The 14,807-nt window shown below is 35.9% G+C and overlaps 3 protein-coding genes across 3 annotated transcripts in view; all 3 read right to left on the reverse strand.

Moving 5' to 3' along the window:
• LOC109535430 (delta(7)-sterol 5(6)-desaturase erg32) overlaps nucleotides 1-7,062 on the reverse strand; it is a 10,894-nt gene extending 3,832 nt beyond the window's left edge. Inside the window, exons 1-3 of the mRNA XM_048661580.1 lie at nucleotides 6,598-7,062; nucleotides 3,201-3,397; nucleotides 2,670-2,918 (exon numbers count right to left, since the gene is read on the reverse strand). Of these exons, the coding sequence (XP_048517537.1) occupies nucleotides 2,670-2,918; nucleotides 3,201-3,397; nucleotides 6,598-6,775 (624 nt within the window). The 5' untranslated portion in view covers nucleotides 6,776-7,062. The remainder of the gene's footprint in view (nucleotides 1-2,669; nucleotides 2,919-3,200; nucleotides 3,398-6,597) is intronic.
• A 3,346-nt stretch (nucleotides 7,063-10,408) lies between these two features.
• LOC109535432 (T-complex protein 1 subunit eta) lies at nucleotides 10,409-13,451 on the reverse strand. Its single transcript, XM_048668287.1, has 4 exons — nucleotides 13,235-13,451; nucleotides 12,201-13,111; nucleotides 11,057-11,361; nucleotides 10,409-10,988 (listed from the first exon to the last, which is right to left on the reverse strand). The coding sequence occupies exons 1-4, from the start codon at nucleotides 13,235-13,237 to the stop codon at nucleotides 10,585-10,587; spliced, it is 1,623 nt and encodes a 540-aa protein (XP_048524244.1). The 5' UTR covers nucleotides 13,238-13,451; the 3' UTR covers nucleotides 10,409-10,584.
• Nucleotides 13,452-13,710: 259 nt separating this feature from the next.
• LOC109535436 (transmembrane emp24 domain-containing protein 5) lies at nucleotides 13,711-14,801 on the reverse strand. Its single transcript, XM_019901348.2, has one exon. It carries the CDS (start codon nucleotides 14,398-14,400, stop codon nucleotides 13,738-13,740), a length of 663 nt encoding a protein of 220 aa, XP_019756907.1. The 5' UTR covers nucleotides 14,401-14,801; the 3' UTR covers nucleotides 13,711-13,737.
• Between the last annotated feature and the right edge of the window lie 6 nt (nucleotides 14,802-14,807).

The following is a 14,807-nucleotide window of genomic DNA, read 5'->3' on the forward strand; positions in this document are numbered from 1 at the left end:
TAATTTATTCTGCTACTTCTTTCGGAGTAACAGGAGCAATCATGTCGATCGAATTGGAGGACGAAATATTGTCTGCAACCGGTGGGTTATTGTGTTGGTTGTATTGTACGTCGTTTGGTACAAATACTCCTGCCAGATATTCAGCAAATAGATCCGCTTTTTGTTGATCATCACGAGCCCAATCGCTTAGTCCCTTTCTAATAGGCGGTATTGACACAACTGGTTTTCTAACTTTCTTTGTAACCTTCCACAAGGAATGTTCAGTTTCCTTATCTGCTGATAAATTTGTAATAAAGGAATTTAGATAATTTTTTTTTAATTTGTAAATTTCACGTTTTAGCTTTTGAGTTCGTCTATTTAATGATGTCTTATCGCTAGGATGACGTGTTTGTTGCCATCGTCTTCTTGCTTTTCTTTTCTCTTTGACTAAAATCCGAATTTCAACCGGATAATTTACTCCTTTCGTGATGTGAGTAATTTCTTTGGTGTTTTTGTAAGCAACTGTTTGTAGCAGAGTCGTGAATTTTTCGGTTTCTATGTCGAGTTGGTCGGCTGTTTTCAATCTTAAGTTCAACGTGATTTCTTCTTGTAGGTCAGCTTGGAAGCACTTCCAATCCGTTGTTTTGTTGGTGAGTGTTGGCTTGGCTTCCCTTTTAATGATTTTCTCACTCATAGTCATGACTACTGCTGAATGATCTGATTCAAGGTTTTTCAATTCAAGTCATTAATTTCGAGGTAATTCGATGATACTTTTCTGGAGATAAAGTTCAATAAATCTGGGATTTTCGTCCTATCCGCTGGCCAGTAAGTTGGTTTTCCCGTGGAATGAAGTTACCGCTCATATTTCTAATAGCTTCTCTCAACGCTTTTCCTTTTGTATTTGTTATTCTTGCGCCCCAATCTACGTGTTTAGCATTAAAGTCTTCTCCTAGTATGAATCTTTCTCCCATACGTCTTAATATAAACGAATAATCGTCTATTTTAAGATTATATCTCGGTGGTATATAAATGGCTCCAACTTTAAAAAAAATTTATTTTGTTGTAGTCTACAATATTACTAACAACCAACCGCCTTCGAATTTTTGCCTGTATATTTTGTTCCATTTCAATTGGACTTGGTTTTGGTTGTAGTGGTGAAGCTGACGCTTTTCTTTTTTTATGTTTAGGTAATGAGAATAAGGTACTACTTGGAAAATATTACCAGATTTTACGCAAATATTTTTACATTTTTTCAATAATGTGCCATCGACTGAAACATGTCGCCATTTATTGCTCATACCTTAAGAACCAATGGAGTTACAGCGCTCATTTTTCAGTCATTGGATAGATAATTAAAAACGTCATTAACAACGGTAAACTTGAGTTAAAAAATAGTGGCAGGTTTCACCAGAAATGCGATTTCAGTGTTACACCAAAACACACACTATTAGGCCATCATTTCAAACATTAGGTCATTTTTTCGCTCATATTTTATGAGAATATTTAGCCAGAGCGCGCATTTTTACACCACTAGATAGAGAATTAAATAGTGCTTTTACGGAATAATACTTTTACTAATAAAATACTGATAATGTTGACGCAAAAAGCAAAAATTCCTTTGCTTCTATATTTGCGCGGTTTTGGCAAACATGGCCCCGCATTTTTGGTCATATCTAAAAAACCATTAGAGCTACAGCACTTGTTTTTCTGCGACTAGATAGCGAATTAAAAACCTCACTCACAATGGCGAGCTAAAATTAGGAAATAAACGCGGCTTTTACACAAAATGCAATTTAAATTGGACACTAAAAATACAAGATTAGGTCATGATTTCAAACATGATGCCAACTTTTTGTCATATATTAGACACAAATTAAGTTATCGCGATAATTTCTACACCACTCACTAAAAAATTAAACAACTCATTAACCAAACAAATACTACTATGGAAAAGTGAGCGAAATTTCGACACAGTTTTGGTCAAATTGTGCCGAAATTCAAAAATTCGGCATGTGTGGCCATAGCTTCGTAATAAACAAGAAGCTACAGTTTTTTCGGGTCATCTTCACAAGCGTGATTTATTTTTCTGCTGCTTCAGCTTTCGATGTATCATAAATCGTCATGTTTTTGTTTCTGCTTTAGCTAAGGTTTTCTTTGTTACTTTTTTTACATTTTTCTTTCTTTCCTTTTTTCTCTTCCAAATGTCCGGTTGAGTCTTCCACGTTCTCTGTTCCAATTTTACAATATTTAAATTCGTTCTCATTAGGCTTGTTTTTTGTTCACATTTGTTTTGCTGAATCTGTAATTGTTTTCCTCCTCTTTTGTCTGTTGCTTCGCTGTTTGCAGTTTGTTTCTTTCTAAGTAGGTATCAGTCCATCTGCACTTTGCATTATCTATTATTTGGTATCTATTGGAAATCGTGTTAAAACTTCTTCACCGTTTTGTGTTTTTTTCGACTATATTTTAACTCTTCACGAATTATTATTGATGATAATTGATGAATAATCTTCATGTGTTGTTCCTTTAACTTGGTTTTCCTCCCTAGAAAGTACTAAATTCTGGAGCATTATAGACGAAGTCTAATAACAAAGTGTAACAGTAGTCTCACTTAAATAAGATGCAACAAAATTCTACAAAAATGCCTAAGAAAACACGACTTTAAAGCTTCTGTGCCACCATTGGGCTCTTACCTGGTACAGGAAGATAATGGGAAACTGGAGGAAGAACCACAACCATCCAAATTCGCTAAAGTTGTAATAAACGCTACTGTAGCCGCCATTGTAAATGTAGCAGGAGAGAATGGAGCTAATGGTGGCGTTCATGAAGAGAGTGGTAGAACCCCAGAAAATTTCGTTCTTTTCCAATTCTGGCGTCAACCATTTTTGCGGCTGGCATTTCCATTCTTCTGGTGTCTCCCGTTGCCTTACATAGTAGTACCACTGGAACAAAATGCGTTTGTTAAGGCAAAAGAAAGTTCTGGAAAAACTAGAATTTTCTTGAGTACAGCAGAGCGTTAAAATGCCTTTTTCACGATAAAATTCAAACTTCCAATCGGCCACCTGTGTGCGTGCCACTTTAGACGTCACCCGGAGCACTTGAAACCTCCACAATCAGATTGGTCGTTCGTCGTCTGTTTTCCCACGTGTATCATATTTTATCAGGGCTAAAGGTTACTAAGTATATTTGGAAGAGAAAAATTTATTAACTTGTACTCTACTCACTTGTATGAATCCGCCGATAATAAAGTACATTCCGTAGGAGATAACGCAGGAAGGCCACCAGAAGCTCCATAGATTGTTGAGCTTGAGAGATTCTAAAGATAATCCGGTCCAGCTAATTGAGCTATTCGATGATGCGTGGATGTTTTGATAAAATCCGAATTGTCTGGCTAAGTGGACACAGACGGCAATCCAGTCACCTGGAATAGAGAATTTTTCTCATTGAATTGTGCAGCTGAAACTTGAAAATCAATGCCAAAATCGGTATTTTCGGATGAAACAAACGCCACATCCTTGAACGGTGACTCAAACCGTGATAAGATAATTTACTTATAGTAAAATGTACATAAGTTTCACTTTGATAGTAAGATGTACTTTTTTTTTCGTTTATTTCATTAATTCAATTAATCTTCAACATCCGGTACTTTCATCCATTCTATCTGTTGCAAAAGTTTGATCGCCCTGTTATGGCTCACTCTGTATACAGGGTGTTTTGACTGATGAGTCGGGAAAATGAGTGTACAATTTAGTGGAAATATACACAATTTTATTGAGTGTTTAGCGTTCAAGATACAGAGTGTGAAAGTTTTAATTGTATCTTTGTTTTTTCGCGTGCACGCTATGTAATTGATTAGTTCAGTTTAATTTTCAACTTTCAAATCTCTATTAATTAAGACTATTCCAATGGAATCTTAACTACATGGCGACTTTTGAGTTAATAATTTTCAATCTCTTGCAGATTTTTTTTACAGCCACTCTGTATATTAGTGGCCAATAAATCGAATTTCCTACTCCGTTTTAAATACTTTCAATCCCTTAAGTTCTTGCGTTATTTTGCAACGTTTGATCGTTATTAGCCAAAATGTGCTTATGTTTGTGTGATGTTTTCCGATGTTCAATCCATTAAATATACGGCAGAAGTTATTAAAGGTTTGGTTAAAAGTTGATATTATTCCGTTTTCAGCATTATATTAGTTGCCAATCTTTGCATGTTTTTGATATATTAATCCTTAAGTGTATATTAATCGCAGCACACTTACTAAAAACCAGCCAGAAAAAACTCAGTAGAGACTACGTCCCATTCTAAGCGTTTAAAGTTCAAAAAATGCAATTTTTCAAAATTGTTTGAAAGTATTTGATTTGCCTTAATAAACTTTTCGAAAGGCCATTTTTATTATTTACTTATTTAACCAGTTACTTTTCCTTTTCAATTCCTAACGTTTGAAAGCTAAGGGCAAAAGAATGAACATCTTCAAACGTTTATATTTGTGTGTGTTGAAAATATTCATTCCATCTGAACAATCTGGCTGGTTTTATCAGCAACTGCTATCCTCTAAAGAAGAAACAGGTGAAAACATCCGGTCTGTTTTAAGAATATTTCAAAAAGAGCGTCTCAAAGACCAGTGTTTTTACCAATGAGCTTTTATTAGTAGATCTTAACCTTTAAAAAACTCGAAGCAAAACAAACTAAAACTAAAATAATATAGAATTTTCCAACCTTTATAAAGTTACAAGCAGAATTGTAAGAAATTTTAAACCCTGTGGAGGTTTAACAGCTCATAGCTCGCAAACGGATTAAAATATCGCATTACTCGTAAAGACCTTTTCGATAAAGCATTTCAAAAACTACTATTTCTAATTAGGATTTATCCAAAATTCCTAACCTTTAAATAGTTAGATGCACAATGGTGAAATTTTTAGACACCGTAGAAGTTGAGAGTGTGTATCTCACAAACGGTTGAAAATTTCTGATTCGTCATCTGAATATTTTCTGCAGCTCATTTCCAGAACTATCAGTTTTCCATTACGTCTCATCAGAAATTTCTTACCTTTAAAAAGTTAGAAGTCAAATTGTAAATGTTTTACAGGTGGTCGATGTTTAAGAGCGCATATCTCAGAAACGGTTGAAAATTTCTGATTCGTCATCTGAATCGTTTCTGTGGCTCATTTCCAGAACTATCAGTTTCCCATTAAGCATGATAAGAAATTTTTCATCTTCAAAAAGTTAGAAGCCAATTTCCAAAATTTTTACGGGTCGTCCACGTTTAGCTCGTTTATGGAACTATCCGTTTCTCATTAAGGCTCACAGAAATTTCTTAACTTTAAAAAGTTGAAGCCAAATTGTAAATGTTTTACAGCCGGTCGAAGTTTAAGAGCGCGTATCTCAGAAACGGTTCAAAATTTCTAATTTGTCATCTGAATCTTTTCTGTAGCTGATTTCCAGAACTATCAGCTTCCCATTAAGTCGGATCGAAAATTTCTTACTTTTGAAAAGTTAGAAGCCAAATTGTAATTTTTTATAGGCCGTCGGTCGAAGTTTAAGAGCGCGTATCTCAGAAACGGTTAAAAATATCTGGTCCATCATATGAAACTTTTCTGTAGCTCATTTCCAGAGCTATCACTTTCTCATTAATAAATTTCTGACTTTATCTTAATGAATTTCTGACTTTATCTTAATAAATTTCTGACCTTTAAAAAGTTAAGCCATTTTCTAAATTTTTTCCGGTGCTGTCGAAGTTTAAGAGCGCGTATCTCAGGAACCATTGAAAATATCTGATCTATTATCTGAACATTTTCTGTAGCTCATTTAGAGAACCATCAGATCATCATTCCGCCACATGGGTAATTTTTCACCTCTAACTTTTAGCACTGAGAAGGAGCAAATTTGCACACTCCATATATTACTTTATCAATGAATCGCTTAAATCGAACTTTAATTTGGCAAAAATACCCTCAGATACTAGAATGGCCCATTTTGAGATGTCGCCAAATTTCTTAACTTTTTAAAATTATTTATATTTCCAAAAATGGATGATTTCGTGAAGAGTGCGAAAATATCACCTGTTGATGAAGATTCCACTTCAATAGAACATTTTCAGCTGAATTTGCATCAAAAATACAACAAACGCATAATAGCAGAGTTGAAGCTCCATCTTCAAGAGCATATTTATGCCTGGAAGAAATAAACTCTTCCCCCACCCAGCGAACTTCAATAAATCCGGGGATGCGTACATTTCTATTGGAATAAACATGACCCGAACACGAAACCCCCATGAGATTTTCGACTCTAAAACTGGTGAGGAAATGGACATAAGAATGAGGAATTTAAATTGAAAATAAAATCTAAAAATCCCCATTTAATTTACCTCAAAATACATTTTTCCTATCACGAATCATACGTGAGTTCCATCAGGATCAACGACTTGAAAGATGATAAGATGTGTTTTCGAAACTCTTAAGTGCTTGTATCGATACGAGCAAACTGATCATTCACTGTTGGAGGAATGAATGAATGAAAACGTTAAAAAGTATATTGATTGTCAAATTAATAAAAGTTGAATAAAATATAAAAGCGTTCACAAAGGAAAACCAATAAGCTGCTGCAGACTTTTTCACTCACCATTGATGGATACTCCCAATACAAAGACAGCTACAGTCGCCAGAAACTTGGCAATCCTTTCAGGCACATGATTCCAAACGGCCGAAATTTCCTTGTCGTATTTTTCGGTCCAGGTAACGGCCATCGGGTCGTAAAAAGACTCATTCTGGATCCGGATTGTATCACGTTTCTTCGTCATAGTCGCCCAAATAGTACATTACCGATTACAGAGCAATCCACCACCGTAATGTGCTAAACTTATAATTATACGAGATATGAAAAGTCTTCAAGTCTATTTAAATATTGATTAGAGCGCCTGGATGATAATGATGGCAAGGAAAAGTATCGACTTTTTTAACCAGTGAACCCAATTGGGCAAGATAATGGCTAATCTCAGATGTATATTAACAATTTCGACTAAAGACCTGAAACATGCTCCTTATTTACCGAGTCATTGTTTCCAATCTCGAGCACCTCGCCAATGTGCACATATTTGGTGGCAACGTAAGATATAGATAGGGAATCGTTGACCGGTATTGTTGGATAAAAATATCCAGTTTTTTATTAATGCAATGCACCCCATTGTTCACTGAACCGATGTACTAATATTTAGGTTCAGTGTATTTCATATTACGTAATGTTTCTGTTCTACTTGACTTTGTTATGGGAATGTTGTCCTTTAAAGCGAAAATATATATATTAGTGTGTACGAACTTGCCTTGCACAATAATTGCGATATCATCCGCCTATCCCCAAGCGTAGAAACATCTCTTCTGGACGACCAACAGGCTCCACAGGGGAAGCAAGTCCATTACTTTGCAACGCTATTTCTTGTGCCATTTTGGCCTGGAATACTTTGCCGGAAAAGGTTGCTTTTTGTCATGTTTATGCAGTTATCTCTACCATAAGGTTCATAAAATCGCTTTAATGGTCATTACATGTTACACGAAGCAGTTAAAGCGTCCCGGAAAAGTTTTCTTAACAACGTCTCAGTTGTTACTTAAAAAGAACATTAGACTTAATTAAATTAAAGTTAAAATATTTAAATACGTATTTTTACATAAAAAATGTTCATTTTCACTTTAAATAACCGCTTAAAACTCAAATCTCCTAAAGACACCAATTACGCACTAATGCAATAATTGCCCAATATTACGTCTTTATAACGTCTACACGACGTGACTTTGTCTCAACGGTAGTTAAGAAATAACAGTTAAATGACGGGTTTTTCTGAGGATTCAAACATTTGAATTCCACTAAAATTCCACATTGTTCACTGCTAAATTAAATGCACTTTTAAAGTATGTAGTAAGGTTTCGAACCATCACATTATTTACGTACAAATGTACGCGTTATTTACTTTAAAATAAATTAAGGAATAAAACTTTTAAAGAAGTGTAAAATTAATATTTCAAAACGCTTATAATTTAAACCCCTATGCAGGGTGTCCCGCCGGGAACCGCCGCGATCGATATCTGACAAACTGTAATTAGGAGAAATTTTAAAATTTGACAGTCTGCCAAGGTCATTGGGGGCCAGCGGTCTAAAATATTTTCAAAATGGCCACACTTCCGGTTATACCGGAAGTACGTATCAACTTGCTTATTTTAAATGGAACACGTGTTCGGGTACCCTATATAGTATTACATTTTTGAATTCTACTCCAAATTCTAAATATATTTTATATATAATATCCTGTAGCCAAGTCTAACCGTTTTTGATTTTTATGAAAATGAAATTTTATGTAAAAAATGACAGTTGCAGCCACTCCAGATTAATTTTTCCTATAAGGAAATTTATCATACTTAATTTAAGTCGGATTTATTGTTGAAAAGGACTTACTTTAATGGAATTTGGAAAAAAAATTGAAAACTATTAATGCAAAGTGTGGAAAAAATAAGTTTAAAAATACAGTTGAGAAAACCGCCCAAAATCGTTTTTTTCAAATGGAAACCCTCATTTTTGATAATTTTGTCATATTCGTTATTAAAAATAAGTGTAAGTTTGTATAACGATGTCTATTCCAAAAGTGTTTAGTTTTCGAAATATTGCCAATTTAATGTTTTCATATGGCTATTTTGCAGCACCTTCTTTTAAATCCTGTTGGTTTCCATGACAAAAGTGGCCATTTTTTATGAATCAAATGCCAAAGAAATGCTGACGACAACTGTCAGTTACCTTTTGAAAATAATTAATAATCATGCCAGGGCGCTTCAATTATACAAACCAAGATTATTTAAACTTATTTATTATTTATGAAGAATGTGATAAAGCTGTATCACATTCTTTCATGTTCTTGATATAACTTTATCACATTCTCCATAAATAATAAATAAGCTTAAATAATCTTCGTTTGTATAATTTAAGCATCCGGCCATGATTATTAATTATTTTCAAAAGGTAACTGACAGCTGTCAGCATTCCTTTGGCTTTTATTGCATTAAAAATGGCCACTTTTGTCATGGCAACTAAGACTGACAGGATTTAAAAGAAGATGCTGTCAAATAGCCATATGAAAACATTAAATTGGCAATATTTCGAAAACTAAACACTTTTGGAATAGAAATCGTTACACAAACTTACACTTATTTTTAATCCTGAATATGGCAAAATAATAAAAAATGGGGGTTTCATTTGAAGAAATTGATTTTGAGCGGTTTTCTCAACTGTATTTTGAAACCAATTTTTTTTAACACTTTGTATTAATAGTTTTCAAAATCTTATCAAAATTCCATTAAAGTACGTCCTTTTCAACAATAAATGAGACTCAAATTAAGTATGACAAATTCCCTTATAGGAAAAATGAATAATTATTCGAGTGGCTGCAACTGTAAATTTTTACAAAAAATTTCAAATATCTCAAAAACGGTTAGACTTAGGTATAGAATACTATTCATGAAATAAATTTATAATTTATAGTAGAATTCAAAAATGTAATAATATATAGGGTGTTCCATTTAAAATAAGCAAGTTTATACGCACTTCCCGTGTAACCGGAACTGTGGCCATCTTGAAAATATTTTAGGCGGCGTGCCCCCAATGACCTCGGCACACTGCCCAATTTTCAAATGTCTGCTATTTACAGTTTGCAGATGTCGATCACGGCAGTTTCGGTGGGACACCCTGTATAACAATTAGAAAAGCCAAAAAGCCTAGAAAGAGCCAGAGACGCAGTTGAAAATATTCTGTTATATAGATTAAATCAAACAGTTAAGCTTAGAATAGCGCATTATAAACGCAATTAGTTATTAAAAAATACGGATTTAGTGGAGAAAGCAATTGCAAACGCATTTAATAAACTGGTGAAAAAACGTTATTTATTTTCATAAAAAATCTGGCAGGCTTGATTTCGTGCATAGAAAAACTACTCAAAACTTACAGTAAAATCACCAACAGAATATTAACAATTGCGTTTAAAGCAACATCATTTTTGTAGGCACAAAAGTAATAGAACGATGGATGTGAACGAAATCAATGACCATAAAACCTTCAAAACATTCTGAAACATAAATGTATAGTATTGAAGGAAAAATAATAGAAACATGTGAAAACAAAGACTAGAAATCACAGGCAGCTATTTAAATGAACCACACAAAATTAGTTTAAATATTCAGGATTTTCAAACGGTTGGTTTCAATGTTGATTTTTTTGAAAAATCCGCACTTTAGAAGCGCTAAATGCATCGTAATACCTTTTTCCTTGTAGTTTCATATGTTCTAGTTCTCTGTAACCGAAAAAGCGCTAAAAGCTTTTAGTTCTTAGCTCTCTTCCAGCTCAGTCAGAGCAAAACTATCCAGTTTCCAGGAAAGTATTTCAAGGCGAATGAAACATGTTTTGTATTAATCATTTATTAATTAAGCAGCTTGTAATACAGAACACTAAAAATCAGACGTAGGTGAAATGCTACAATGGAATTTGTTGTCCACCAACAACTTCCACAGAAGCTCTTCATTCATAAAAGAAAAAAATTATCCAAACTTTAGTACGAAAATTCTAGCAATATGTTTGTTACATGGGTCGTCCCATTCCGCGGCCCATTTGCGGCTGCTGATCTCCTCCAGACGTTTGATTTTTAATCGTCTCATCGACGGAAAGAATCAAAGATGCAGCCTCAGTAGCGGCAGTTAAGGCGTTGATCTTGATGATGGCGGGCTCCCAAACGCACAGCGCATAATTGTCGCTGATGTCCTCCTGATTGATGTCCACCCCGTACCAACACTGCCCCTGAGCGTGCTTCTGGCGCAACTTGTTCAGAATATTGGTGGCATCGAAACCTGCATTATCGCATAACTGCCTTGGAATGATTTCTAGCGCTTTCGCGATAGCGCTGATCAACAGCTGTTCCTTTCCGGCGATTGTCCTCGAGTAGTCACGCAGCATTTTCGAGAGTTCCATTTCAATGGCACCACCACCTGTAGAGGAAACAGAATGCCAATGTTAACTACTAGCTTGCAAAAGAACTAATCCATTTGAAACTGACCAGCAACAACAGCATCGCTTTTAATAGTTCTTCGGACTATCATGATGGCGTCGTGCAGAGAACGTTCGGTTTCCTCCAAAAACTGTTCGGCGCCGCCCCTCAGAATCAGGGTGCAAGTTTTCGCATTCGGGCAGCCCCTGAAGAAGTTAAATCTCTCGCCTCCAATCTGCCGTTCTTCGAACAGATCGCATTTGCCTAATACTGAGTCTTTCAGATCGTGCGCTGTGGTCATTACAGCCCCTCCGCAAGCTTTCAGAGTCCGTTTCAGGTCCTCTTCGGGAACGCGTCCAGCGCAGAACATGTCCCTGAAAACAACCACAATTTTTTGTCGAAAGTGAATATTAAAAAATTTAATTTAATTTACTTTTAAGTTTAAGTAATTAATTAAAAATTGTCATAAAGTTTAAAGTTCTTATCTGGAGGTCTTTATGGACTGTTAATAATAGCGAGAGTTCAGTGTCTGTATTTGTCACCGTTTTATTAATTATAATTTGCTTCATAAATGCAACATTTCCTGTTTGTTCAAATCTGTCCAACAAAGTTTTGAATGTTTTAACTCTCGGTTTTCTTCCAGCATTTTAGTATCGGAAAGCACATACTCTACTGGCTAATAATTATATTTTTTTTGCCTCTCAAATCCATTAATTTGTTCGCTTAATTGTTGAATTTTGTACTAGACTTTAATGACGCTAATTCCTGCAAAAGTTTGACTTTGTAACCGATGTATTCATAAACTTGTAATTCAAAGTATTGAAAATTTTTGTGGCCTAATATTATTTAAAAATCGATTTTTTTTTAAATTACAGGACACAATTCAACAGACAATAATTTATTACAATACTGTTCAAATTATTGAAATGTGTCCATCCTACAAGCATCATGAAATAACTCAATCTTCCCCTCACTGATTGTTAAATTCTTTCAAAAATATCTTTTGAGGTTTTGAGCGTATTTTTAGATACAATTTAGTATTCATATTATTTCAATTCTTTCAAAATAATTTACAAATTTACCCTCCGAATCATTTCAAAGTTAGAGTGCAGTTACCGGGAATCTCTGTTTAAGAGTGTAAGTTAATGAAAGAGTTTCCTTCATACCTACAGTATACATAAAGCATTCGATTCAATGCATATAAAATTCTTACCGATCAGCAAAGAATTGAGTAGCCACATCACCAATGGGCAACTTGGAGAGCACCACATTGGCCCCACTTTCGTGAATTTTCTGCAGCTTCCCGTACAAAATGTTCCATTCAGCATCTACAATCTGCTGATACTCTTTCACGTTATCAACGCGGACTTCTGCATTGTCTCTTTCCGCTTTCAATTCGAGCTCGATGTTCAGCAGGGCGATTTTGCAGTTTTTATAAACCTTGGGCTGCATCTCAAAGCCTGCATAGGAAAAGGTTTTCTTGAAGGCAACTCCGGCCACTAGCATGGAGTCTTCCAGGCCGCCACCCTGGACCTTTTTAATGCCAATCATGTTCAAAGGGAGAAGTTCATCGAGGAGTAGAACTGCATCTACAACCATCTTGGAGAAAAACACTCTCTGCTGGCTGATCAGCTTTGAGCTCATGGCAGTTGCGGCGCATTTTTCCAACAAGGAGCGGAATTCTGTCGCATTCGATTTGTTGATTTTGATCGAAATTTCGTTGATCTTCTCAAGGCACAACTGCAGACATTTTCGGATGGATCTGATGATGACTCTCGGATGCACTCCCTCCTCCACATAGGGTTTGATGTGTTTCAAAAACTCCCCAGCCAAAAGTACCACACTAGTGGTACCATCTCCAACTTCGGCGTCCTGTGACTTGGCGATATCAACCAGGGTTTTCGCCGCCGGATGCACCACATCCAAAAGCTTCATTATAGTGGCCCCATCGTTGGAAATGGTCGCCTTGCCATTTTTAACCACGATCAACTTGTCCATTCCCCTCGGCCCTAACGTGGTCCGAACGGCATCAACAATCGACTGGCAGGCATTGATATTGGAAATCAATTGCGGCTTTCCCTGCGACGAATCGGTACCCTCTTTGAGAAGAACAATTTGTGGCTGCTGCAAGGAAAAAATGCGCTTTTTAGGATCAGGTGCAGCCCCAGCAAACGCCACATAACCTCAAGGGGATTTTGATGGAACAAGACAGTTTTTGAGCAGTGGAAAGAGTTGGGATGTGCTTACCATTGTTGCGGAGCTCTAGGTAGCACTTGATAAACAACGGGGCTAGGTTTTATTGAGAAAACAGTGGAAAGCGTGAAATTGCCGGATTTCAATCACGTTGGGAGATTTGACAATCAGTTGACAAGGTTGTCAGTGGGTTGCAGACGATGTTTTTCATGTTATTTGCGCATTTTTGGCGCTCAGGAGCAGCTCCTAGTTTGGATAGTGTTCAAGAACCTACTGATGGGGAATGGTCAGATTTTGATTGCAAATGATACGAATAAACTTTAGGTTCTAGTGATGCGTGCGTGCGCGCATGGAAAGGCGAGCACACACATACGCACACGGACAATTTAATGGGACTGATACGTGTGAACCAGATAAGCCCATTTGCGGCGAATAACATGATAACTGATAATTCAATAAATTTGGAAATTTTAGTCAAAGTGGGATCTTGAAAATTAGGAAAAATTGTTAAGTGAATCAAAAGACATGAAAACGGCAAAATCAGGAAGAATTTATTATTAGTAATCCAAAAACGACATCATTCTGTGTGCATAGGACTTCTCATCGAAGATGCCTTTCACCATGAAAATTTGTATTAAACTGGTGAAAATCATTGCAAATAGCACAAAGAACGAATAACGGTTAACTTTCATAAAAATAGCTTCGGCAAGTCTGCGACTTTTGGCATGGTCCACCTTGGACATTTTTTGCTTTGCCTCTACATAGTCCAAATATTCCTTAACATGCCGAATGGTAGTGTTGATATTTGCAACATTTTTCAACGTTTCATTAAACAATTCGATCAAAGGGTCTGTCTGTTCTAAACCAGTGCTGTTGAAAATGTCTATTTCGAAGTACACAGTTTTCGTATTGAATGCACTGAATGTGTTATCAAAGCAGAATTTATAGGACCCATTTAATTTGGCGTACATTCTGTGAATTTCTCCACCCTTTTTGAAGTCAGCAACCAGAATTCGACCGGCTGGATCAGTTAAGGTGAAGGATATATCGAACTCTCCATGTCCACCATCCAGAACTTCGTATTCTGCAACTATTTGGTCGTCTACACTCCCATACTCGAAGAAACAACTTTCAGTCAGTGGATCTACCTTCAAAATCAACTCTTGATCTTCACCGGAGACTCTTGATGAACAGCACAATAACAAAATAAGCATGTACATCTTAATTTAAATGGACAAAGGTTATCGATTTATCACTTCACTTGTAGTGTTTCGACATGAAACTGCACTGATATGGGATACATTTAGAGTTCCCTGATAGTTTCAATAGGCTATAGATGTTTTTTGTGATTAAAAAAGGCCCATTTGAATTCAATTGACACTCATCTGACATTAACATAAACAATCAATCTGTCAGTTTTTTTGTTAATTCAATTCGCCATCCTGCCGCGTTTTGATACGTAAAACACATTAGTGGAAATGAGATAGATACATGATCCGCCTTGTAATTGCTGAACGCTTAAAGCCCATTTTCACCTCCAAAGGGCCAGTAATTGTTACTTCTGTTTACAGAGCCCCTCATGAAGCCCTGAACCTGCTGGACATCCAGACAATGTTAGGGAACAACA

This window comes from Dendroctonus ponderosae, unplaced genomic scaffold (genome assembly GCF_020466585.1).
Source record: "Dendroctonus ponderosae isolate FM_Combo_2020 unplaced genomic scaffold, Dpon_F_20191213v2 Dpon_F_20191213_1, whole genome shotgun sequence".
Taxonomy (NCBI): domain Eukaryota; kingdom Metazoa; phylum Arthropoda; class Insecta; order Coleoptera; family Curculionidae; genus Dendroctonus; species Dendroctonus ponderosae.

What these genes read in the sequence shown, in the direction of transcription:
- LOC109535432 (XM_048668287.1), bottom strand. An exon ending in ACTCAATTCTTTGCTGATCG is followed by an intron (nt 11,362 to 12,200) that starts GTAAGAATTTTA and finishes GGTTGTTTTCAG; the next exon opens with GGACATGTTCTGCGCTGGAC. An exon ending in AAGCGATGCTGTTGTTGCTG is followed by an intron (nt 10,989 to 11,056) that starts GTCAGTTTCAAA and finishes TTTCCTCTACAG; the next exon opens with GTGGTGGTGCCATTGAAATG.
- LOC109535436 (XM_019901348.2), bottom strand. Translation starts at nt 14,400, where the DNA reads ATGTACATGCTTATTTTGTTATTGTGCTGTTCATCAAGAGTCTCCGGT.